The following is a 27,326-nucleotide window of genomic DNA, read 5'->3' on the forward strand; positions in this document are numbered from 1 at the left end:
AGATATTACAAGATTCTCTAGCTTACTGCCAGAGTTGAATACACCTCTGGCATTCTCCTCGCTGAATAACTCCTCATGCGTGATTGTCGATGCAAAATATTTATTTAGTTTGTTAGCTACCTGAGCAGGATCATCAACAGTTGACCCATTGATATCAAGTGTACCAATCTGATTCATCCCCTTCCTTCTAGAGTTTACATAAGTAAAGAACTCTCTGCTGTTTTTCTTTGCATCCCTTGCCAAATATTTCTCGTAATCTGCCTTCGCCTGCCTAACCTCCTTTGTAACTTGGTTACAGATCAACTTGTATCTATCATAGGCTCTGTGTCACGTGTTAATTTGTATGTATCCATGCATGTTTCTTCTCTGCCATATGTTTCATTAGTTCATCTGACATCCATTTAGGCCTAAACCTTGAACAATATTTCTTAGTTGGTATGTAAAGCCTAGTAGCTTCCAAGATAAGTTCTTTGAATGCTTCCCATTTTGAATTTGCTGTTGGTAACATGATCAGTTTGTCCCACTGTATAGGATTTAAATACTGTCTCAGTCCATCGTAGTCGCCTTTTCGAAAGCAATAACCCTTCCCTTTACCCCTAATGGTAGTTACCTCTTTGAGTAAATCCCACTTCAGCACACTGTGATCACTGCCATCTAGTGGTTCATTTACCTGCGGTGGAAGAAGGTTGTTAATATACAAGAGGGAAAAGAGATGGAGAAAGAACTGAACCTTGGAACACCAGCAAAAATGGACAAGTTAGAAGACAGAGAGCAGTCTACCCGCACCCATTGCTTTGTCAGAGAGAAAACTGGATACCCAATTAAAACAAAACATATGGCAATCCATAAGATGTTAGCTTGTTTTGAAGACCTTTATGGCAGATGCACTCAAAAACCTTAGGAATTTCAAGAGCACCTGCTTGAGTTTAGCCAAACTTTTCCATTGAATTTATCCATTGATGGGTGACATAAACCAATATATCACGAGTGGATCAACACTAATGGAATCCATACTGGCGATCATTGACCAGATGGAAGGGCATATTGTAAGAGTTGGCAGTTAATGGATTTCCTCATTAGTTTGGAAAGAGTAGAAGTAAGTGCAATGAGACGATAATTGGATGGAAGGAATTTGTCACCCCTTAAGGAATTGGCTGGATATGTGCAAATTTCCAAGCAGAAGAAAAAACAGCATTGGAATAAGAAAATGTGCAAAAGGCAACACAGAACAGGAGCATAAGTTTTGAGATCAAATGGAGAAATAGTGTCGGAGCCTGGTAGAGCTTGCTTGGCATTAAGATTGCTCAGAATTCCTTCTGATGTCCTTTTGATTGAAGACCACAAGAAGCATTGATTAAGATTGCTCAGAATTCCTTCTGATGTCCTTTTGATTGAAGACCACAAGAAGCATTGAATGGGGTGTACTGGGGATGGGTAAGAGTTGGTTTGCAAGATCATTAGTGCAAGAGTTAGAAGAAAAGTAGGATGTTAGCAAATTAGCTTTATCTTTAGCTCAGAGACAATAACAGAGGTGGAAGTATAGATGGACAAAAGTCGAAGCCATTAGCTTTGGTAAGAGACCAAAATACTCAACTATCATTTGGGCAAGAAGCAAATTTTCTGCTTTCAGTCTATTCCAAATCTAGTTTGAATTGATTAATAAGTGCTCTTTATGTTTTTGCGAGCTTTAATGTAGGTAGAAAAGGAACCTGGAGATTTGGGTCAGTTGCAATATGCAACATTCTTACCTTGAACAGCCTTAGCACATTTATTGGAAAACCAAGGTTTAGAAAAAGAACTAGATTTTAAGCTAGAGTGTGGAATAAAAGATTTACAGTTGAAGCTCCATATGATGATCGCCAGGGGGAATTAGAAAAATGGTCATTATATCAGAAGGATGTTATAGCAATCATTTATGAAATCAGCAACAAAACAAGTAAAAGCTTGAACATTTAATGTAATTCTATTAAATACAATATAGTATTATTTTATTTATAATATGTACTACAGTATTAAACAAGAAAATTATGATTGAAAAATTTGCATTGATTGTAGAGTGCAGTAATATTACAGTTAAATTGTAAATTTCACTACATACCTATCAAGACCTAACAAGAGAATTGTTTCATACTTTAAAATAATCTGTCAAAACACATGCTCTGATGCATTTTCATAATTCTCTTTTAAAACATGCTCTACCAGTTTCACTAGAACATGTTTTAAAAGAGAATTATGAAAGTGCACGATAGCAGTTATTTCATTTTCGCAGTTAGGCTGCACTTGAAGAAATTTATGTACAAGTTCTAATCCTAGATGAGCATCTTTCACTAAAACTTCTTGTTCAAGCAACGTAGGTTTCACATCTTCATCACTACAAATTTCAGAAGATCCCATTACATCTGCAATGAGTTCCTCTTTATTTGTGCATATCCTGAAACATTCAATGTCTGCATCCATTTCTGCATATTCTTTGAAACTTAAGTTTTCCTCAAATATTTTTTCCTATTGTCAGGACCGTTCTTCGCAATTAATAGAGAAAGAAGCATGTGAAACTTTACGCATTGCATCATTCAATGTGGTAAATGCAGCATGTTTGAAGCAGTTGGCGATCAATTTTTTAATCAACTTCATCCCCTGCTGAAACACACAAATATATTGCCTGCAGGATGTCGATTCCACATTGAATTTTGCTTTAAAGCACAATTTTGTTTAATAGTATTCTTTGGTAATTTTTCTTAAAACACTTGATTACACCATGTTCAAGTGGCTGAAGAACTGACATCATATTTGGTGATAGGTGATTGCACGTAAGTCATTTACTTGACAATAAGGGGTGCAATTATCCACAAACAGCAAAACTTTTCTATTGATCTCACTCATCCTGCGATCTGTCTGATGCATTCTTCTTAGATTTGTGATGTCATCAATGCCTTTTCAGTTTTCTCGATACATAGTCTGTAATGCCTTCAAACCTTTAAAGCATTGAGTCTTCTGGGCTTTCTCAATGATTAAAAGAGGAATCTTCTCTGTGCCAGCCATGTTTGCTGCTAGGAGAACAGTAATCCATTGCTTGGCATTTTTTTTCGCCACTACATTTCTCACCTTTAAATGTAAGTGTTTTACTTGACAATAAGGGGTGCAATTATCCACAATATCTTATCTGATAGCAATTTAAAGTCTAGTTTCATTAACAAATGATTTCTCATGGTCAGGCTGCAAGCTCGTCAATTGGGGTTATGCTGTTAGTTAAGAAACACAAAATCTAAGGGAGTGCATCCAATTGATGTTGGGGGGACAATGCAATGTTGAGTCTGTTTGGTGTGACATAAGCACTGGGAAAGGAAAAATGAGAGTAGGTGTGTGTTATAGGCCAAATGAATCTCATGAGTATAATGAGTAATTGTGCAGAGAAATAGTGGGCCAGTAAATCAGGATGTCTTATAATGGGGGATTTTAATTTCCCAGAGATTGACTGAAATTTGTGAGTTGGTCACACACACACTAGCAAGGCTTTTGTGGATTTATTGGATGATTGTTTTCTACAGCAGCATGTTTGGGAGGCAACTAGAGGGAGTAATACTCTTGATCTGATTATCAGTAGTGATTCTTCATGCATCAAGAATCTGCTGATAAAGGAACCACTAGGTGGCAGTGATCACAGTGTGCTGAAGTGGGATTTACTCAAAGAGGTAATTACCATCAAGGGTAAAGGGATGGGTTTTTGCTTTTGTAAAGGTCACTACGGTGGTCTGAGACAGTATTTAAATTCTATACGGTGGAACCAACTAATGATGTTAGCAACAGCAAATTCAAAATGGGAAGCATTCAAAGAATTAATCTTGGAAGCTACTAGGCTTTTCATACCAACAAAGAAATATTGTTCAAGATTTAGGCCTAAATGGATGTCAGATGAACTAATTAGACATGTGACAGAGAAGAAAAATGCATGGGATACATATAAATTAACATGTGACACAGAAGCCTATGATAGATATAAGCTGGTCTGTAACCAAGTTACAAAGGAGGTTAAGCAGGCGAAGGCAGATTACAAGAAATCTTTGGCAAAGGATGCAAAAAAAACAGCAAAGTTTACTTATGTAAACTCTAGAAGGAAAGGGATGAATCAGATTGGTCCACTTGATATTGCTGGTTCCACTGTTGATGATCCTGCTCAGGTAACTAGCAAACTAAATGAATATTTGCATCTACATTCACACATGAGGAGTTATTCAGCGAGGGGAATGTAAGAGGTGTATTCAACTCTGGCAGTAAGCTAGATAATCTTGTAATAACTGAGAGTCAAGTGGAGGAGAAATTGTTGAAGATAAACATAAGAAAGGCACCTGGGGTGGATGGAGTCTATCCAGTTATATTAAAGGAGGCGGCAAAGAAAGTAAGCAAACAGAGTTTGAGAACGAGGGTAGCCTGTGCGGACGTACATTTTTGCAGCTCCTGGAACAGAGAAGTTTTTTCAGATTTATTTTCTGTTTTATTAGCTTAAATTGGCATATTAACTTATTTTCTAGAGTAGTTTTATATTCCTATTTACGATACTTAGATTAAAGTAAGTTAGACAGAGATTTTGTAGATATTACTTAGAAAGGGTATCAAATCCACGTGTTTACCGTTCGTAAATAGCCGCCATTGTTACGCGATACAAAATATCTCGAAATAGATAGCATAAGCTTAATATAGTATAGTATAGTACATAATATTGTCAATTAATCTGATAATTAATCTTGTTGAACTTCATTGTCAATTAAATTGTACTTTTAACTATACATATAACGACTTAGGTTACGTAACATAAAAAATTAGTAAAAAATAAATAATTAATACTTAACTTGATACGGAAGTTATATAAAGGGATTTCGTAGATAACACTTGATACTGAAACATAAATATAGCATTATAACTCTGTTGAGATATAAGTTTAGGGTTTTAATTTTGTATTGAAATTGAAATTTTATTGAAATTAAATTGAAATCATGACTCTGACCAGAGCAGCAAAGCAAAATGCTCATGCTAATGGGAGTGCTGTGGCTCAGGGGACAACTGTGGGGCCCAGTTGCCTTCTGAATCACAGTCTATTAAAATGCACTACTTGCTTGATGTTTGTGGAGCAGTCAGGTACGGAACATGATACTGCCATGGGGGATGTCTTTGTGTGTGCGCGATGCAAGGAGTGTAAGGAAATCAGGCGACAACTCAGCATTGTTATGGGCCTATATGAGAGCTTGAAGGACAGGGTGGATGCCCTCGAAGGATTAAAAGTGAGGGGCCCATCAAGCTCTCAGCTGCCCACACCAATGCCAGAGCTTGCACTTGGTCATCACGCAACACAGCGGCAACCCCCAAGGCAGAATGCGCTGGTCCCAAAAGAATGTAGTTGTTGGTGACTCTATTGTCAGGGAAACAGGAAACATGCTTTGTAAAAAGGATAGGTGGAACAGGACCAGGGTATGTCTGCCATGGGCAAAGGTTGATGACGTTGTAGAGCGGGTATCGTCTTTTAAGGGCACAAAAGGTGATATAGTTGTACACGTTGGCACTAATGATATTAAGAGTAGGAGACCAGCAGAATTACTTAACAAGTACAGGTCACTGTTGAAAAAAAGCCGTGAATTAGGGTTGAATTTGAAAGTGTCTGCAACTTCTCCCAGACACGATAGGAGGGAGTATATGATGAGAGCCTTGTCGATCAATTTGGCCCTGGAAGGATTGTGCAAGGCTCAAGGGGTAGAATTTTTTTCAGCCTGGACTGTACTTGTTAACAGGAGAGATTGCTTCTACAGGGATGGGATACACTTAAATAGAAAGGGTGCAAGGATGTTTGCTGATGCTATCGAGACAGTGTTAGGTGGGTCGGAAAACTGCTAGCTTGTGGGGATGCAAGGACTAATAGATTAACAGTAGCCACTGGCAGAGGTGAAAGTGATTCTTGCACTGCTTCTATTGGAATGAGCCGCAGCCTAGAAAATAAGATGCAGGATATTTCAGAGACTGCTGGCAATCATTGGGGTACAAATAAACACATAGGTTGTGTTAGGGTAGCTAAGAAAAAGAATAGGTGCATGTATACTTGCATGTACACCAATGCTAGGAGTTTAGTAAATAAATTTGATGAATTTGAGGTATTGCTCAAAACATCAAAAACAGATATTGTGGGGATTTCAGAGATGTGGTGTCACACAGATATAAGGAATGCAGAACTGGAATTTGGGGAGTACAATGTCTACAGAAAGGATAGACAGGGTAGGAAAAATCCAAGGAAGTTAAGCCAGTCGACATTGCTGGACAGTGCAGTGTCGAGTCAGTTTGGTGTGACATAAGCATTGGGAGATCAAAATTGAGAGTAGGAGTGTGCTATAGGCCTAATGACTCTGATGAGTATAATAAGAAACTGTACGGGGAAATAGTGGGCCAGTAAATCAGAGAGTCTTATAATGGGGGATTTTAATTTCCCAGATATTGACTGAATTTGGGAGCTGGTCACTCACACACTAGCAAGGCTTTTGTGGATTTATTGGATGATTGTTTTCTACATCAGCATGTTCGGGAGGCAACTAGAGGGAGTAATACCCTTGATTTGATTATCAGTAGTGATTCTTCATGCATTAAGAATCAGCAGGTAAATGAACCACTAGGTGGCAGTGATCACAGTGTGCTGAAGTGGGATTTACTCAAAGAGGTAACTACCATTAGGGGTAAAGGGAAGGGTTATTGCTTTCGTAAAGGCGACTACGATGGACTGAGACAGTACTTAAATTCTATACAGTGGGATCAACTGATGATGTTACCAACAGCAAATTCAAAATGGGAAGCATTCAAAGAACTTATCTTGGAAGCTACTAGGCCTAAGTGGATGTCAGATGAACTAATGAGACATATGGCAGAGAAGAAAAATGCATGGGATACATACAAATTAACACGTGACACAGAAGCCTATGATAGATACAAGTTGATCTGTAACCAAGTTACAAAGGAGGTTAGGCAGGCGAAGGCAGATTACGAGAAATGTTTGGCAAGGGATGCAAAGAAAAACAGCAAAGAGTTCTTTACTTATGTAAACTCTAGAAGGAAGGGGATGAATCAGATTGGTACACTTGATATCGATGGGTCAACTGTTGATGATCCTGCTTAGGTAGCTAACAAACTGAATGAATATTTTGCATCGACATTCACACATGAGAAGTTATTCATCGAGGGGAATGCCAGAGGTGTATTCAACTCTGGCAATAAGCTAGAGAATCTTGTAATAGCTGAGAGTAAAGTGGAGGAGAAATTGTTGAAGATAAATACAAGAAAGGCACCTGGGGTGGATGGGATCTATCCAGTTATATTAAAGGAAGCAGCAAAGGAAGTAAGCAAACCCTTAGTCATAATTATGAGAGCTTCCTTGGACTCAGGGGAAGTACCCATGGACTGGAGATGTGCAGATGTGACCCCAATTCACAAAGGAGGATCAAAGGGCAACACAAATAATTATAGACCTGTTAGTTTAACTTCTGTTCCTGGAAAATTAATGGAGGCACTGGTTAAAGAAGCATTGCAGGATCATCTAGACAAGACTTCAGTCATAGCTCAGACACAGCATGGTTTTGTTAAGTGGAAGTCTTGCCTGACCAATTTGATTGGATACTGTGATGCAGTCATAAAAAAGAACTGGATGCAGGGAATAACTTTGATATTATATACTTGGATCTTAGAAAGGCTTTTGATACTGCTGCACAAATTGGAGCAGTGTGGCATTGGAGGCAAATTGCTGCTATGGATAAAGATGTGGTTGAAGGGGAGAAAACAGAGTGGTAATCAATGGACACTGCTCATCGTGGACTAATGTTATTAGTGGAGTCCCTCAGGGTTCAGTATTGGGTCCATTATTGTTTTCTGTATTTATAAATGATATTGATGGTATATCAAGCTTAATGTCCAAGTTTGCAGATGATACGAAGGTTGGCAGGGTTGTCAAGGACACTACTGACACTATGCTACTGCAGCAGGATCTGGAAAGGTTGAGCAGATGGGCTGAGAGGTGGCAAATGAAGTTTAACATTGACAAATGTAAAGTACTACATATGGGAAACAGCAAACCCAGAGCAACATATCAACTCTGTGGTACTACACTGACAGTGGTAGAGAATGAAAGGGACCTGGGGGTGGTTGTGCAGGCAGATATGAAGTTTTCTGAGCAGTGCAGACGGGCTGCAAGAGTAGCTCATGGTGTATTGTCGATGATATATAGGAATTTTTCTAGCAGGGATAAGGAGGTGATTATTCCCTTGTATAAGGCAATGGTCAGACCGCACCTAGAGTACTGTGTACAGGTCTGGAGGCCTCATTTCAAAAAGGATGTAGAGATGCTGGAACGAGTACGGAGAAGGGCAACAAGATTAGTGAATGGAACAGAGGTGTGCTCTTACGATGATAGGCTTAAGTTTTTGCAAATTACAGTGTCTGGAGACTAGGCACCAGCGAGTTGATCTGATAGAGGTGTATAAAGCCTTGAATTGTTTGTGCATGCTCAATGCTGATGGGATTCTTCCTCTTGCTCAGAATAATCACCTGAGAGGGCATAAATTCAAATTGAGAAAAGACAGATGTAGGATAGACGTGAGTAAATTTGCCTTTAGCCAGCGGGTGGTTGGTTGGTGGAATAGACTTCCATCCCTTGTCGTGGAAGTTGATAGCCTAAATAAGTTTAAGGCTCAGCTGGACAGGTATTTCGAACGAACAGAGGGGTGAAGTGGAAGTGATTATTTTTTATTTATTTATTTATTATTTATTTATTTTTTTTTTTTTTGGCTGATGCTACATAAGCTTGCTTTCTTGCATCAAATACCTCTACTAATGCTAACCCCTAGCCACAATTATAAGTTTTCCTGGACTCGGGGGAGGTACCCATGGACTGAAGATGTGCAAATGTGACCTCAATCCACAAAGGAGGATCAAAGGGAGAACAGGTAATTACAGACATCTTAGTTTAACTTCTGTTCCAGGTAAATTAATGGAAACACTGGTTAAAGAAGCATTGCAGGATCATCTAGACAAGACTTCAGTTATAGCTCGGACACAGCATGGGTTTGTTAAAGGGAAGTCTTGTCTGACTAATTTGATTGGATTCGATTATGTAGTCACAAAGAAACTGGATGCAAAGAATAACTTTGATATCATACTGTGATTTTAGTGTTTTGCACCAAGGTTGGTGCAAAACACTAAAATCACAGTATGGATATACCCAACCTCAGAGGCCTGTTTGAAGAACTTTGATATCATATATTTGGATCAAAGAAAGGCCTTTGATACTATTGCACATGGAAGACTGCTGCACAAATTGGAGCAGTGTGGCATTGGAGGCAAATTGCTACTGTGGATAAAGGGATGGTTGAGTGGGAGAAGACAGAGTGGTAATCAGTGGACACTGCTCTTCATGGACTAATATTATTAGTGGAGTCCCTCAGGGTTCAGTGTTGGTCCATTGTTGTTTTCTGTATTTATAAATGATATTGATGATGGTATATCAGGCTTAATCTCCAAGTTTGCAGATGATACGAAGGTTGGCAGGGTTATTAATGACACTAATGACAGTACACTGCTGCAACAGGATCTAGAAAAGATGAGCTGAGAGGTGGCAAATGAAGTTTGACATTGACAAATGTTAAGTACTACATATGGGAAGCAGTAATCCCAGAGTAGCGTATCAACTCTGTGGTACCACACTGACAGTGATAGAGAATGAAAAGGACCTGGGGATAATTGTGCAGGCAGATATGAAGTTTTCTGAGCAGTGCAGGCGATCTGCAAGAGTAGCTCATGGTGTCTTGTCAATGATATACAGGAATTTTTATAGCAGGGATAAGGAGGTGAGTATCCCCTTGTATAAGGCAATGGTCAGGCCACATTTTAAGAAGGATGTAGAGCTGTTGGCCTCATTTTAAGAAGGATGTAGAGCTGTTGGAATGCGTACAGAGAAGGGCAACAAGATTAGTGAACAGAACAAAGGGTTGCTCTTACGAAGAAAGGCTTAAGTTTTGCAAATTACAGTGTCTGGAGACTAGGCACTTGCGAGGTGAACTGATTCAGGTGTGTAAAGTCTTGAATCATTTGAGCATGCTCAATGCGGATGGGATTCTTCCTCTTGCTCAGAATAATCATTTGAGAGGGCATAAATTCAAATTGAGAAAAGACAGATGTAGGATAGATTGTGCAGAAGTTTGCCTTTAGCCAGTGGGTGGTTGATTGCTGGAACAAAGTTCCATCTGTCGTAGAAGTTGATAGGTTAAATAGATTCAAGGCAGAACTTGACAAACATTTGGAGGAGGGGAGGGGTGAAATAAGGGTTTTTTTTTTTTTGGCTGATGCTATATAAGCTTGCTTTCTTGCGTCATGTGCTCTTGCTATTGCTAATAATGCTAATTACTTCAATATATTTGAAGCATTCTGCCATTTTTAATACAAATATTGTAATAAAAAAGTAAAAATTCAGATTAAGAAAAATTTATGGTCGTTATAGAGAAATAATTTTATTTTCAATGTCGGTACCAGCCACATACGACATTAAAAAGAGAATCACTATTAAGAGCTTTGACTGTATTTATAGAGATGCGAACCTGTTCTTACTTCAATTCATTAGTCATGATTTAAGGTTTTTAGCATAAACGGGCTCTCTTTATCAATCTGTTGTTCTGTTATTGGTGAAATAGCTTCTGCACTTTTTAATATTTTTCATCATTTTTTGTTACCATTAGGTGATCAAATTGAGAATCATTATTAACATTTTCTCTACTGTTAGGAAATTTTTTTTGTTTCACTTAAACTTGTCCCTTTGACATTACAGATTCCTTATGAATGTCTTATAGAAATTAGTAACATTCAATAGAATCTTCATCAATTTAAACATGAATTTCAGATTCATTTGTTCCATTAATTTTTCAGCAAGTTTTATTTTTCTAAAGCCAGTATCATTTTAATATAAAATTGTGAAGTGCACAATAATCTTTCCACAGCTAAATGATCTCTGTGAGATAGATGAAGAAACACATGATAGACCTACATTGACAGGTTCATTGTTGGTCACAATAGCAGCAGCCATTTCTGTAACTTTGTAGTATACCTCATACCAGAGTCCTGTGCAGGTTCACTGTATTAGGTTAAAAAAGGTAAAGTGCAGCCATTATCAACCCACTATCTGTGGGTTGGCAACAGCCATTATCTGCAGGTTGGCAGATCGACCGTATTCAGCAGTCAGGGCCTTGAACCCCGGTCTACTCAAAGAGCATGTGCTACTGCACTCCTCCTCCTGACCACTCGGCTATGGAATGTGATTTGCACCCAGTCACCTTTTTCCTTTTTTTTTCTGCAAAAAAAAAAAAAAAAAAAAGGAAAAAGAAATGACATTAAGAAAATTTGTAGTAAATTTTTCTACATGTCAGTAACAATACAATAGTTAGCTTAATAAATCAATCAATAATATTAATATTTTCTGTATTGTATATAACACAAAAATAAAAAATATATATATGCAGGTACCTCTCGTTATATGCAATCTCACTTTACTTTTGCTATAATTCTGTTTCATAAAATTAGAATAAAAACTGGTCTCAATCACCGTTGAGCCAGATGATATATAATTTATGCAGTAATTTTGAATTTACCACAATGAATGCAATCCTAAAAAGTTATTCTTTCAAGTTGCAATTTTTTGGAAACTTTTAATAATGTTCCACTTCTTCTTTCAGTTTAGTGTTGAAAGATTTTATTTATAGTGTCAGTTTCTAATTCTGAAGCACTGAGTGCAAATTTCATAATCAGAAGGAATATAATATAACATCAATAGTATCATAATCTGAGATAATTCAAAAATTGAAAAAGGCTGTCAATGAATCTTGGTTTTTCTTCCCCTTTTCATGTCTGGCAATGCAGTATTGGGTGGGGAGGGGTTAAAAAATAATAATTTTAAATCTAATCATAGAAAACTAATATTTTTAGAAAAATGTATGCAATTTATAAAATTGGTAGCAGAGTAGTGCTGCATGCAATTCAAATCACAAAAGGGAAAAAAATAGATAAATACATTACAAACCTGATAATTTAGTAAATAATGTTACTTAGGAAAATACTAATAGAAACAGTTAATTTATGAGTTTTATTAATTTTGGCATTATTGTATTAAATTGTGTGCCTTCAAAAACTAGAACTACACCCAACCCACAAACTACAGAATTTCTGAAGATTCGACTTGTTGTAGGACTCTAACTGTTGTGTGCATAATTACACATAATTTCTAGCTAAATTTCATTGATAGATATTAGAGATTATATTTAAGTATAAAATTCTTGTTTGGCAGAGAATTATTTTATTCTAAGCACTTTTTAATATTCCCTTTAATTCCTATTTTTCTTTATTTGGATGGGTAAGAACTTCACAAATTTTGAGATCAAATGGAGAAATGGCATCAGGGCTGGTGGAGCTTTCTTGGCATCAAGATTGTTCAGAATTCCTTCTGATGTCATTTTGAGTAAGACCACAGGAAGCATTGAATGGAGTGTACTGGAGATGGGTAAGAGTTGGTTTGCAAAATGATTAGTACAAGAGTTAGAAGAAAACTGTGGTGATTTTGAAAGCACTAGCTAAAACCACATGCTTGTTGACACTGTCTTGTCATCCGTACAGCTACCATATTTGAAAGGTAAAGTAAAAATTTGAGTAAAGTTAAAAAGATAAAATAAAAATTTGAAAGGTAAAGTAAAATTCAAATAAAATGAAAAACCATTTACAGATGATTCTACTTACTTGTTGAGAAAACTTAATAAAAATAAATATCAATCAAAATTTTTTCCTAAAAGATTATACAAAGAAAAGGATTTTGTCCATCTTTTCAGAAAAAAATAAGGCTTCAGTGAACAAAAAAAAAAAGAAAGAAAAAAAGGACATAGCATTCCAGTAAATCCATGCCATAAGACCAGGATGACATAATATATTTCAGGGAATTTGTTTAGCTGGCATATAGTTTTATTAGATTTTATTATGTTTGGATATTTTCCCAAAATATTTTTTCAAAATAGTAGTGTAAAATAGATTTATAATTCCTGCTTTTATCACCTTTTGCTTCCATAATTTATACAGTATAAATACATATTTGCCAAACTATTTACAATTTTTATTTCTGTGTAAATTGGTTTAAACATTATAGTACTTATGAATTTTAATTTATCTGTATGATGATCTGTGGTTTTCTTTTATTAGATAATTTGGACATTTTAGAAGCAAAGGCATTTTTTGAGCTTAATTATAGCCATATATATTATATATTTTATGATGTCTTCATTTCTGTTGAGGCTAATTTAAAACAAAGAGGTAAGTTCTTGCTATAAAGAACAATAATATTGACATTTTTATTGTTTCAGTATTGTTGCCTTTTAAAATTTATATAAGAGGATAAATATATATTAATTGTTTTTACAAGCAATTAATGTATTAAAAACAATTTGTATATTACCAAAATACAGTGTGTACCAGTAGAATTTGTACAAGCATAAGATTTAATGGGGCATTGATTGTTGACCTTTTGCACACACATGCCAAATGGGAACTGGCTCGACCACTTCACTTGTGTGTCACTGCTGATTGATTGTGGAATTTCGCAGTTTGAATAGTGTGCTAACATCAAGTTCTTCTTTAAACCTGAGAAAAGTGCTACAGAGATGCTGCAAACATTAGAGTTTATGGAGGTAATGCTTTGAAGAAAATGGCAGTTTATAAGTCAATTAAAAAAACGGACAGGAAACACTGGAAGATGAACCTTGCAGTGGGCGCCCTTTGTCATGAAATGACAATGTCACATGCGAAATGATAGGTGAATGACTGTTGTGTTGAGGTTTGACTGTATACACAATAGACTGTATAACGTAGGCCCAGTATACAATTCTGATGCAATATTTAGGGTTGCGTTTCATGTGTGTGTAAAGCTTGTTGGATGATCAAATGGACTGCAGGAAGCCATTGCAGTTGATTTATTCAAAAAATCAACACAGGATCTGAGCTTCCTAAGAAAAGTATTCGCTGGGGATGAGAGTTTGGTGTTCACCTGTGACCAGATTGGTTTATTGGACTTTTCTGTTAGTGCAATCTATTATAAACAGATAGTAAACTCAATCTTATTGAATTTGTGATAATACCGACACCTGGAATTGTGTAGGTTATTGTGTAGGTGAAATGTATTTTCCCTTCCATGAAATCTTAAAACATATAAAAAACATAAATAAATTTTCAGAAAGTTGTCTTCATTCCGATTTTTTAAGCTTCATAATTTGTTACTCCATTCTCACTTGCATGTATCGTGTTAGTTTCAATTTGTGCATGCTGTGATCTTTGTTATTGTTTGCTTATCTTTTTTACTATTTTAAATGTTAACCCCCTCGCCAAATTCAGTGAACAGAAATATCAACTAGTTAGTATGTACATGTTACAGTACGTATTACAGTCCTGCTTTTTCGCTCTCATCTTTAACCATTAAAATCAATTGTGCTGGATCTTCCTCATTTTCTGCAAGCAAACAAAGGGATAATCACCTCCTTGGCTCTCCTAGAAAAATTCCTATATATCATTGACAAAACTCCATGACCTGCTCTGGCAGCCCATCTGCACTGCTCAGAGAACTTCATATCCGACTGCACAATTACCCCCAGGTCTTTTTCATTTTCCACCTCCCTGAGTGTAGTACATTTGTCAATGTTAAACTTCAGTTGCCACGTCTCAGCCCATCTGCCTAAATTTTCTTGATCCTGTTGCAGTAGCGTACTGTATTTACTGTCATTAACAATGCTGCCAACCTTTATATCATCTGCAATCATGATATACCTTCATTGATATCATTGATAAATACACAAAACAACAATGGGCCCAGCACTGAACCCTGGGAGACTCCGCTAATAACATTAGTCCACGTAGAACAGTGTCCATTTATTACCACTCTCTGCCATCTCCCACTCAACCATCCCTTTATCCATTGCAGTAATTTGCCCTTAATGCCATACTGCTCAAATTTGTACAGCAGTCTTTCATGTGCAACAGTCCAAGTATATGATATCAAAATTATTTTTGCATCCAGTTCCTTTGTGACCACATTGTAGTAGCCAATCAAATTGGTCAGACAAGACTTCCCCTTAACAAACCCATGCTGTGTCTGAACTATTACTGCTGTCTTGTCTAGGGTATCACCTCTTTAACCAGTGACTCCATTATTTTCCCCAGAATAGAATAACTAGAATAACCAGTTTGAAGTCACCCTTTGAACCCCCCCCCCTTTATGAATTGAGGATACATTTACACATCTCCTGTCCATGGGGGACCTCCCCCGAGTCCAAGGAAGTTCTCATAATTACGGCTAAGGGTTTGCTTACTTCCCTTGCTGCCTCCTTCATTATAACTGGATAGATTCCATCTGCCCCAGGTGCCTTTTTTATGTTTAACTTCAACAATTTCTCCTCCACTTTGCTCTCAGTTATTACAAAATCACTTATCTCCCTGTTAGAGTGATAAACGTCTGGCATTCTCCTCCTGTGTGAATGTAGATGCAAAATACTCATTCAGTTTATCAGCTACTTGAGCAGGATCATCAATAGTCGAACCATCTATGTTAAGTGGACCAATCTGATTCATCCCTTTCCTTCTAGAGTTAGCTTAACATAGTCAAACCATCTATGTTAAGTGGACCAATCTGATTCATCCCTTTCCTTCTAGAGTTTATATAAGTAAAGACTCTGCTGTTTTTCTTTGTGTCCTTTTCCAAAGATTTCTCGTAATCTGCCTTCTCCGGCCTAAACCTTCTTTGTGACTTGATTACAGACTAGCTTATATCTGCCATAGGCTTCTGTGTCGCCTGATAATTTATATGCATCCCATGCATTTTTCTTTTCTGCCACTAGCCTCATTAATTCATCTGACATTCATTTAGGTCTAAATGTTGAACAGTATTTCTTAGTTGGTAAGAAAAGCCTAGTACATTCCAAGATTAATTCCTTGAAGGCTTGCAATTTAGAATTTGGTGTCTTTAACATCATCAGTTGATCCCACTGTATAGAATTTAAAAACTGTCTGAGACCACGGTAGTCATCTTTACGAAAACAAAAACCTTCCCCTTTACCCTTAATGGTAGTTACATCTTTAAATAAATCCCACATCAATACACTGTGATCACTGTCACCTAGTGGTTCCTCTATCTGCAAATTCTTAATGCATAAATAACACTGGTTTACAGTGTATCTGGGGTTTGAGTAAAAGTATGTGGCAGTTATTTATGCATGTTTACTGATTACTAAACCAAAGTCTGTTTGTTTCTATCATGTAAAGATTTTTCACAATTCATTAACAAAATATTACCTAGGTATTATATGTAAATGTGTACCTAATTATAGTTTCTGCAATGTTTTACAAGTTTTATACCCCTATATTTGTAATCAGTATCAAATATTTGCCTCAAATACAACAGATTGTGCATGTTTAACCCGTAACCACACACACACACACACACACACACACACACACACACACACACACACTGCAAGGTTGCCGACCTTGACCCAGGAAGGTAGATGGACCCCCACCCTCTCTTCTGGCCCATCTGTGATTCCCAGAATTTTATTTTCTGAGTGGAGTCTTGGAGACTCCTGTGTGTTGTTAAGGGTTAAACTTGTCTGAGCACTTACTTGTTTGTACAGTCCACTCAACCACAGAGCCTATATAAGTGGCACATCCCTTATGCGGTCACAGTACTCCTGTAAAAACTGTCGTGAGCTCTCATTGTGTGTTAGTTTTCTTTTAGTATGGCAACCAGAAAGTGTGTAAACAGTCCTGACATATTTTGTTATATATGTGGTTGTTTTGTTCCTGTAAAGCAGAGGCGAAATATTACCGATTTTGTAAAAAAAATCGTATTATGCATGCTTTGACATAAAACTAGGCGATCAGGATAAATCGTGGGTACCGCATAAAGTATGCCATACATGTGTCGAACATCTTAGAAAATGGAGTCAAGAAAAAAAGGTGTGCTTGCCATTTGCTATTCCTATGGTGTGTCACGAGCCAGTAAGCCATGCTGAATGTTACTTTTGTGTATGTGACGTTAAAGGTTACAATTCAAAAAATAAAAAGGACATCAAATATCCAGATCTACCGTCGGCCATAAGACTGGTTCCGCTTGGACCTGATCTGCCTGTAAAACCTCCACCAGAAACTTTGGAGTCCACATCTTTTTCCACTGAAGCAGAAGCTAAAGAGGTTAGTGAAGAGGAATGTTATCAACCAGAAAATATTTTAACGCCACAGCAATTCACTCAAGTCGAACTGAACGATTTAGTAAGGGACTTAGGTCTTCCAAAGTATGCTCCTGAAATTCTGGGATCCAGACTTCAAGCGAAGAACTTACTTGCTCCAGGTACATAATTTTCCTTGTACAGAAATCGTGAAAGGGAGATTATACGGTATTTTTCACAAGAAGGTCCTTTCGTATATTGCAGTGATATTGCTGGTTTAATAAGTGCCTTAGGAGCTCCATCATATGTTCCTAGTGAATGGAGACTATTAATAGACTCTTCTAAGACTAGTTTGAAAGGTGTTCTCTTGTATAATGGAGGTAAGCACACATCTGTGACAGTTGCTCATTCAGTCTACTTAAAAGAAACTTATTTCACTCTAAAGTTGCTTCTGGGGAAAATTAAATATCAAGATCATGAATGGCAACTATGTGGAGACTTAAAAGTGTTATGTATGTTGTTGGGATAACAGGGTGGGTACACTACAATGCTATGCTTTATTTGTGAATGGGATAGGAGAGCTAAAGCGCTGCATTGGACAAAGAAGCAGTAGCCTCAGAGGCACAGTCTTACACCGGGGTCAAAAAATATTGTGCACGAAAATTTGGTGAAGCCAGATAAAATACTTTTATCTTTGGTGACACTCCAATTTCTAGGCAAAATGATATATCTCTTTTGGGGATTATCCTGATTTCTAATCTCTCTTGGCACAAGCACATTACAAATATTGCTTCCTCTGCATCTAAAAAACTTGGTTTTCTCTTTTGCACTCTGCATTACTTTTCTTCCAAACAGCTGTTCACTCTGTACAAATCGCAAATCTGCCCTACCATGGAATATTGTTCCCACATTTGGGACGGTGCCCCCAAAACCTCTCTCAGGCTTCTTGATCCTGTTCAGAAGAGGGAAATTAGGTTAATTAATGATTCATCTCTAACAGAGGCTCTCCACTCGCTGTCTCATAGACATACTGTTTCTGCTGCATGCCTCGTCTACAGATACTTCCATCGGCACTGTTCTTCTGAATTGGCTTCTATAATTCCCGCTGTCTCTTTCAAAACAGTCCGAACACTTGCCACTACCAGCCAACATCCATTTACTGTCCAACTTTTCATCTTCCTCGTTTATTCATTCAACTGCCATTTATCTGAACAACCTTCCTTAATACATTATTTCCTGAAAATTACAGTCTACAGAAGTTCAAGTCCAATGTCAACAAATATCTTCTTTCGTCTTCTTAACCTCCAACCCATACATGATACTAAGTACTATAGGTTCTAATACCTCTCGTGGTTGGGGTTTATATAAAAAAAAAAAAAAAAGGCAGAACTTGAACCTGAAGCTTCTGAACATGAAGAACCAGTAAGCATGAAGAAGAATAAATAGTGTATGCGAATGGTGGCCTTTTTTTTTTTTTTTGTGAAGGGTCCGGTACCAATTTATTTCCCATAGGATATTATGGGAAATTGCGTTTCGTACCATGAACCGGTTCGTGGTACGAGGCCCCACTGTATATATATACAGGGTGGCCATAATTTAAGTATCCCTATTCAGCGCGCTCTGTAGCTCTAAGTAATAAGCAGAGTGCCATCAAAATTGGTAAGTAAACTATGCAAGAAATTGGGAGAAGGATACTGTGAAAAAAAAAAAAAATTTGTTCAAAAATCTGCTGATAGGGGATAATATGGTGCTGTAAAAGAGGAAAGACATGACAACATACCAACAAATAAATAACTAAGACAAACCTTAATGAAATTGCAAATTTTTATTTGTGCTCTTCGCAAAATAAAACAGAAAGAAACTGAACTAAACTGCGTGAGGAAATGGTTTCACAGCTCCAAACTCACTCACAGTTTACTCCCTATAGTTGATGATGTTTGCTGATGGTAGAGTTGGTTTTCGATGTGATTACCATTGTTCTGGACCAGAAACTGCATTCGATGCACAGCGTGCTCCATTGCGGAATGCAACATCTCTGGAGTAATGTTCTGCATATGCTGCGTTATTTGTCCTTTAAGACAGCCAGGTTAGGGACACTTCCTCGATAGACAATGGCCTTGAGGTGACTCCACAACCAAAAAATCACACAGTGTAAGGTCAGGTGAACATGGTGGCCATGCAATGGGAAACAAATGACTAATGACTCTTTCTGCAGTAAAGTGATGCCGGAGAAGCTGCTGTACCATTTGTACGATATGAGGAGGAGCACCATCTTGCATAAAAATTGTCTCATCCAGGCATCCTCTTTGCTGCAGTTGAGGAATAAATAAACTGCTCAGCATGTGATGATATCTTTGTGCTGTAACGGAACAGGTGGCTGCTCCTGCTGGGTGCAATTCCGCGAAAAAGTATGGCCCTAGAATGAAATTTGAAGTCACACCACATCAGACTGATTTTCGGTGAGTGCAATGGGATTTTCTGAATAGCATGCAGTGCTTCTGAAGCCCATATTTGGCAGTTTTGAGTTGACAGTCCCATCAAGATAAAAATGGGCCTCATCTCCCCAAAGAATGTTCCATGGCTAGGCATCGTTCACTTCCATTCTGGCCAAAAACATTAGAGAAAATGCCATTCGTTTTTCAGTATCATCTCTTTGCAGCTGCTGCTGGCGACTGATCTTGTATGGATAATAGTGGATTAGTTTCCGAAGAATTTTCCAAACATTGGAATATGGGACATCCAATTGCTTCACTACTCCCAGTGCGCTGCTACTAGTTCCAGCAGCTGTATCCATGGTCGGTCGATGAGAGCTGTTGCAACTTCCTCTGCTACCTGAGGTGAAACAGGCTTCCTTCCTCTTCCAGTCTTAACAACAAAGGACTTAGTTTCCTCATATTTGTTAATCATCCTTCTAACCTGCAGCTGATAAGGTTCTTACCTTGATGTAGTTCTTATAGTGTCTAAATTCATGCAGAACATCTGCTGCATTGCATCAACGTAGAAGAACTTCACAATTAAAGTGCGATTGGGCAGAGTGGGACGCATTGTTGGCAGTAAACTTACAGAATACGCTTGCGATGTTCACGTTGTGCCTTTATAGCTCTTTGCTACTGGGAAAATTTAAATAACTCGGATTTATGCAAATTTTCAGCTCTCTTAGGTGTCTTATTTTTTAGTTTGGATTTAAAACTTTAGTGCAATTCAGTTTCTTTCTGTTTGTTTTTCAGAGCACAAATAAAATTTTTAATTTCATTAAGGTTTGTCTTAGTTATTTATTTGTTGGTACTTTGTCATGCCTTTCCTCTTTTACAGCGTCATATTATCCCCTATCGGCAGATTTTTAAAATTTTTTTTTTTTTTTTTTTTCATGGGATCCTTCTCCCCATGCCTTGAATAAGTTACTTGCTAATTTTGGTGACATTCCGCTTATTATGTAGAGCTACAGAGAGCTCTGAATAGGGATACTTAAATTGTGGCCACCCTGTATGTATCCATACATACATAAATACATACATATATATATATATATAATATTAAAAAAATATGTTATATGATCGTTATTACAATAATATAGTTAAAAACAAAATTACAGTTTATAATACAAATTACATAATTACATATAATTTGTATTATGAATTTATAATTTATGGATAAACTATGGTGTATATACACCAATATTATATAGTTATTTAAACCCATATGCTATTATGCCCTGTGCATTTAGTCTTTAAAATAAAAATACATATATATAATAATTTTATAGATCACCACAAAATTAAATAGATACAGTACAACTTTTTATAAGGAAATAAATATATGAATTAAAAAAAAAAAGTTTAAATAACTTAAACCCAAATTACGTGGCACCCCGGTTGAATACCACTGTGCTAATGGTTTTATGCACTCCATTGTGCACTCCTTCAGTATGACTGAATAATATTGTTGGTACCTTGGAGCCTTGCCCACATTCAAGAAGAGTAATGTTTCTGTTAGGCTTTCCTCTGTAATAAGTATCATTTACTTTACAATGCCCTTAGCATAATGTTCCCCATCCCAACCCCAAAAGAGACTTTCTATTGTGATGATTGACACAAAGTGTCAATTCAGTTCATCAGCTACATTATCTGCATTAACTCTGATTATACTATTTTCACTGCACAAAGATTGTGTCTGCTTTTTCTCTTTTCCCTTCTTTTTATTCCCTCATAAATGGAAAGTTTTATTTATGAATAAAATTCTTTGTCTTCATTCTTGGCTCTTTGAATCTCTAGCAATGGCTCCAGATTTCTCATGTTGTTCAGATTTTGTCTTTCTAATCCTGTCTGCATTTTTTAACAGATAAATTTGTAATTATACAAATCTGAATTTATTTTTGCTCTATATGTGCCATGCTGTTTTCTTCTGTTCAGTCAAGTGCACTGAACCGAATGAATTCACTCATGGCTTTGACGATGAATGTTGTTTTTGGTTTTTAGGCACATCAGCGACTTAGGCCATTGTGTGTTATGTTTGTACAAGTGTGTGTTCACAGGTCATTTTGCATGTTGTGAGAACTGAAGAGCCTGTAATTAAAAAGGTGAACTTTGATCCTCCTCATAAGATCAGATAACTGATTAAAGAGGTCCTCAGAAATTTCACTAGTCAGTAATAACTGGACAAAATCCAAACTTCTCTAAACAAATGACTAATGGTGAAAGTTTATAGAAAGTTTTCTATAAATAAATTGTATTTCTCTTCTATATTTTGTCCCACTTCATAGAGGCCAGTAAGCACCTTAGTTCATAATTTGCTTTCTCAAAATTAAAACCTTTGCCCTTATACTTGACTACCAAAACCTCACTTGTCATTATTCACTTTTGGACACTGTGGTCACATGCTTTTAATCATTCCTACACCATCATATTTGTGATATTACCCAGATCACTGGTAAGTTGAGATCTTTCATAACAAGAACTCAGAATTACTTGTCCATTCAATTTGCATATAGAAACTCTTAGTGTATTGTTATAGAAGATATCAACTTACCACTTACTGATTGGAAATGACGGATAACTTGACCTACAGATAAAATTTTTGAATCAACTAATGTCATTGCTAATTTGACCCGAAGTACACCCCACTCTTAATTTTCTTTTATATAAACAAACCACTTACCATCTTGCACCGCACTGACTCATTCTCTTCCTAGTATTGTTCCAAATAATGGTACATTTTGGTGCATTTAGGCAGCTTTTGATCAGAAGCATAGCCCCCCCCCCCCCAGTTCCTGTATATTCTTCCTATACATATTGTACATGAAACATTTTATTCCTTTCCATATGCAGGAGATTTATCATATATTTCTGGGCTTTTTAATGTACTTTGTGTTAATAAATATACAAAATTAAATACAGTCAGTCCTCGTATAACATGTGTTTACACTACACGAATTCGATCATACACGATTTATAAATAGGGGAACAATATCTTATATAACACAAACCGAATTACGCATAATTGCATCCACTAAATGCATTCAAAATATGTATCGTGAGGAAGCTCTAAATGCAAGGAAGTAGCAAATAGTGGTGCCAGAACTTCAGAGCTTAGTCATTTAAGTGCATTCAGACCAATCGGTTTTTTGAAGATGGCCTATAATAGTTATCATTGCCCAGAAATTTAATTCAACCTATTTCACCATTCAGTATTTTGGATGGAGAAAGGGCCAAAAGTAGGAAAGTGGGTTTCACATTCATTATCACATTCATTCTATTCCTTTGAAAAATCAAGTGCCATCAATCAACTCATTACTGTGAATGAAAAATGAGTTTACTCCTTATCAGAGTTCTGCCAATAGCAGGTCCAAGCATACAATCAACAACTACTTCGTATATATCTCTCTCTATCCACAGCACTCTTTTCATCTCCCCATATCCACCATTCCCTCTCAATTCATCTATTATAATTTTCCTCACCCTCCCTCCCTCCCTCCTTCCCTCTGATCCGCTTCCTTCCATCACATCCTCCATCAAGGTTTTGTGTCACCTGCGACATATGTCAAATCCAATTTTTTTATGGCACCTCCATAGCCAGGTGGGCAGGAGCGGCAGTGCATAGCACATGCTTCTTGATTAGACCGGGGTTCGAGCCCGTGACCACCAAATACGGAGGATGCGGAAAGGTCAGGGAATGACCACCGCATATCCTCGGAGCAATATGGCTTTAGTTGCTAATGCTCCTAAAAACCAAATAACAACAATCAATTTTTCTTATGCATCTGATTGTTTCAGTCAAACATCATTTCTCACACATCCTTCTCTAAATCTTGTTTCTCACTTGATCAAACTACTTTATCTTTTCCATCCACCTCCATACATCTCAAAACTTTCCAATCTTCTGATGCCTTCCATTCTCAATATTTTTGCTCCATAAAATACCATGCTCCATATCAGTCATACCAATCTTTTCCTTAAACCAATTCCTACTACTGCTACTAATCTCCCACATAATATTCTTCTTTTCTTCTCAAAAGTTTTTTTTATCCATTCTTGTTCTTAAATGACTATTTTATCATAATATTAAGTAGAAAATCTGTTACACCTAGCCAAAAGGAGGTCCCTAGGAAGAAAAATTACTTGAAAAAATGAAAGCATTCTCTTGTGTAGGGTTTACAATCTATTTATTACTAATAGTCTAATAATCACAATTTTTTGCAGATGTTTTCTTCTACACCTCTTGAGTGACTGCAAAATTAAAAATAAAATGATTTACTTATTAATTTTCTTTTAATAATTAATTTTTTTCAGTTACCTTAATTTTTAATCCTAATTTTATTATTAAACCTTAATATAATCTTATCCAACCAAAGTTTTTAATAAAATTACTAAAATTAATAATAATAATAATAATAATAATAATAATAATTAATACTAAAGTAACCACTTATAATCCTACAGTTGCACTGCAACAAAAATACCATAAAACCAAACTGACAAACTATTTTTTATAATATGGTTACAGCTGTATGCTTGATTGACTAAAATTAAGATTAACTAAGTATTAAGTACTGATTAGCTGGAAGTAAGAATGGTTAGGTAAAGATCTATAGATTTTAGGGCTCTAATTCCTTAGAGCCCTAGAATCTATAGACCTTTACTCTACAACATAATCCCCAGGAAATGCCTCAGGGCATTTTCTGGCGATTAAGTAGTAAAATGTACATATTTGGTTACTACCCAGAACATATGTGTATAAATAATGTCTTGGATTTTAAACAGTATTAATAAGCTTGAGGTGGGGAGAAATAGTTATTTGTGGGGATTTGTTATTTGCAGTCTACAATTTCTGATATAAAAATCTTGATTAATGCATATCTCATTTTTAATAGCTCATAGGACTCACAGAGATGAATTGGATGCTGTTTGTCATATATTTGAGGTAAGCCTTTTTTATTACTTTTTTTTTGTTGGCAAATATTAAAAACAGTGATAACAGATATTATAAACAATTTTCGTTATGGTTTTGTTTCACTAATCAGTTATTTCACTAATTTCAGTTTCACTAATCAGTTATTTTCACTAATCAGTTATTGTAGCCAAATAACTGCAATGTAGTTCAGTAAAACATCATATATTTGATGTTCAAAAATCCAGAAATTTTTGAAAATTTTGCATTAAAAAAAAAAAAAAAAAAAACTTGCTTCATTGAGTGTTATTGTGTTGGCTGTTGTAAATTATGTGGGATCACAGCAACTTGGCTGTAGGTTCCCAAAGTAGCATATTTGCCATATTTTATCAATGTGTGCCATGTTTATAATCAAACTTGTGCTATGATCTTATTGAATGATTTTTTGCTAATAAAACTTGGTGTTGAACCTGAAGCTGGAATTTTTTTTGATTGTGAGCTTCATAATTATAGCATATTATTTAACCTGAGAGATCTTCCCATATCTGCCAAATGTCAGTTTCCCATGTCAGTTAGAACAAAGTTTCCTTAGCACTCACATATTAAACCTAACTTTTCTCTTATTTTTAACTTCCAAATGTTTGCTTCCCATGTCAGCCACAACAAAGTTTCCTGAGCACTCACATATTAAACCTAACTTTTCTCACTTAAAAATTTATATAAAGTATAGTTTGAATGTCATAGCATGAGTTTACTGATATCAGGAAAAATGCAGGCTTGGGAAGCCATAGGAAAGTCTCCTATGGCTTTCCAAGTGCAATTGAAATGCAGTTTTCCAGTTGTGTTGCCACTACAGAAATTGGAAAGCTAATTTTCTGATATTTTCTGACAGGGCTGTGCCGAGCCATTTTAGTACCTAAGGCAAGAATGAAAGATTGCGCCCTCCCCTAAAATATATAAAAAAAATAATAATTTAAAAAATGACTTATTTAAAATACATTTCTGGTACACTTTTTAAAAAATTAAAATAGAGATATGACAACCAGTGGGACGACCACCATGGTGGCACACAGAGTTCGTTATCTGTACAGTGACATGACATTTTTTCGTCTTGCGAAAGCAAGATGATAAACAAATTGGAATAATCAAAACAAAAAGTCAAAAACATTGGCAATTATTTAATCTTTCTTTTGGTGCCCCTTTCAGCTTTTAACCTGAGGCAAGAGCCTCGTTTGCCTCACCCTCGGCATGACTCTGTTTTCCGATATAAATATCTTGATTTTTTTACAAATCCTTCTTGGACAAATTCTTGAATCTTAGACTTTTATGGTGGTTATATATAGTAAATACACAGCAGTATCCGGACTTAATGGCTGCTTTTGGTAAAGGGATCTGGGTGTTACAATATGGATAGATATGAAGTTTTCTGAGCAGTATAAACAGGCAGCCAGAAAAGCCCATGGTATTCTATTGATGATTTATCGAACATTGCCTAGTAGAGACAGGGAAGTCATAATCCTACTATATAAGGCAATTTGTAAGACCACATTTGGAGTACTGTGTTCAAGTATGGAAACATGAAAAAGACCGAGCTTCTTGAAAGGGTCCAAAGACGAGCAATTTGAATGGTGAGATTGGCAAAAGCACGACCAAGAAAGACTAGTAAAAGATTAGTAAAATGAATTAAAGTGGAATTTTCACTGTTATAAAGAATTCCAGAACTAGGGGCTATAAATTAAAATTACAAGGGTTGAGGTTTAGATTAGAATGTAGGAAGTTTTCTTTTAGCCAATGTGTCGTTGATTGGTGGAGCAAGTTGCCCTCTCAGGTAGTTGAGGCCGACAGTTTGAATGAATTAAAAGGTCAACTGGATAATCACCTGTGTAAGGAGGGAGGCATATAATTTGTATTTTCTTATCTACTTGATGTTTTTTCTTTTTTTTTCTTTTTTTTTTTTTTTTTTTTTTTTTTTTTGCTAGTGCAGCAAAAGCTTGTTGCTTCCTTGCATCATATGGTGGCAAATACTATTACTAAATACACAGCAATAGTGGGACTTAACAGCTGCTTTTGGTAAACTAATAGAACACTATGATGGCCAGAAGAGTCTTGGACTGCTGTTGTGATATAGAATTTGGCTTTATTTATTGACATTTTTAACATTTTTATTCATTGCTTTGAAAACTTTACCAGTGTGAGCAATACACTATAATTGTTGCAGTAGCAACGTTGTTTTGTTTCCTCTGAGAAAATTTACATTTTCAAAGTTATGTACTTTCTCTCAGCTCTTCTGTGCAATAATAATGAGAATATCCTTGGATTCAGGGAAAGTCTTTGTAGATTGGGGATGTATACAATTGTCATCTCTCCTATTCTTGGAGATGGTTTAAGGGTGACATGAGTAATTATAAACTTATAAGTTTTACTTTTGTGCAAGGAAAAATTATAAAATCTATAGTCAAAGAAGTAATACAAGATCATTTGGATAGAACTGGAGCTATTAGGAAATCTCACCATAGATTTGTTAAAAGAAGATTGTGCCTGACCTGACCATTCTGATTAACTACTTCAAGGTTGCCACAGTGGAATTGAATGCAAAGAATAATTTTGACATCATTTATTTAGCTTTCAGTAAAGCTTATAATACATTCCCATGTGAATGATTGTAATAAATTAGAGCAGTGAAGCATTACG

General features: G+C 36.3%; 1 protein-coding gene across 5 annotated transcripts in view; it reads left to right on the plus strand.

The window, feature by feature from the left end:
- Positions 1-27,326, plus strand: part of LOC150085023 (ral GTPase-activating protein subunit alpha-1) — a 529,619-nt gene that overhangs the window by 12,390 nt on the left and 489,903 nt on the right. For all 5 annotated transcript variants that reach the window (XM_090376739.1, XM_090376741.1, XM_090376740.1 and 2 more), the window contains exons 2-3: positions 13,246-13,356; positions 24,619-24,668. In XM_090376739.1, the coding sequence (XP_090232865.1) occupies positions 13,246-13,356; positions 24,619-24,668 (161 nt within the window). The remainder of the gene's footprint in view (positions 1-13,245; positions 13,357-24,618; positions 24,669-27,326) is intronic.

The sequence above is a fragment of the Mastigoproctus giganteus genome, chromosome 6 (genome assembly GCF_048544385.1).
Source record: "Mastigoproctus giganteus isolate SK-2022 chromosome 6, ASM4854438v1, whole genome shotgun sequence".
In the NCBI taxonomy this organism is placed as follows: domain Eukaryota; kingdom Metazoa; phylum Arthropoda; class Arachnida; order Uropygi; family Thelyphonidae; genus Mastigoproctus; species Mastigoproctus giganteus.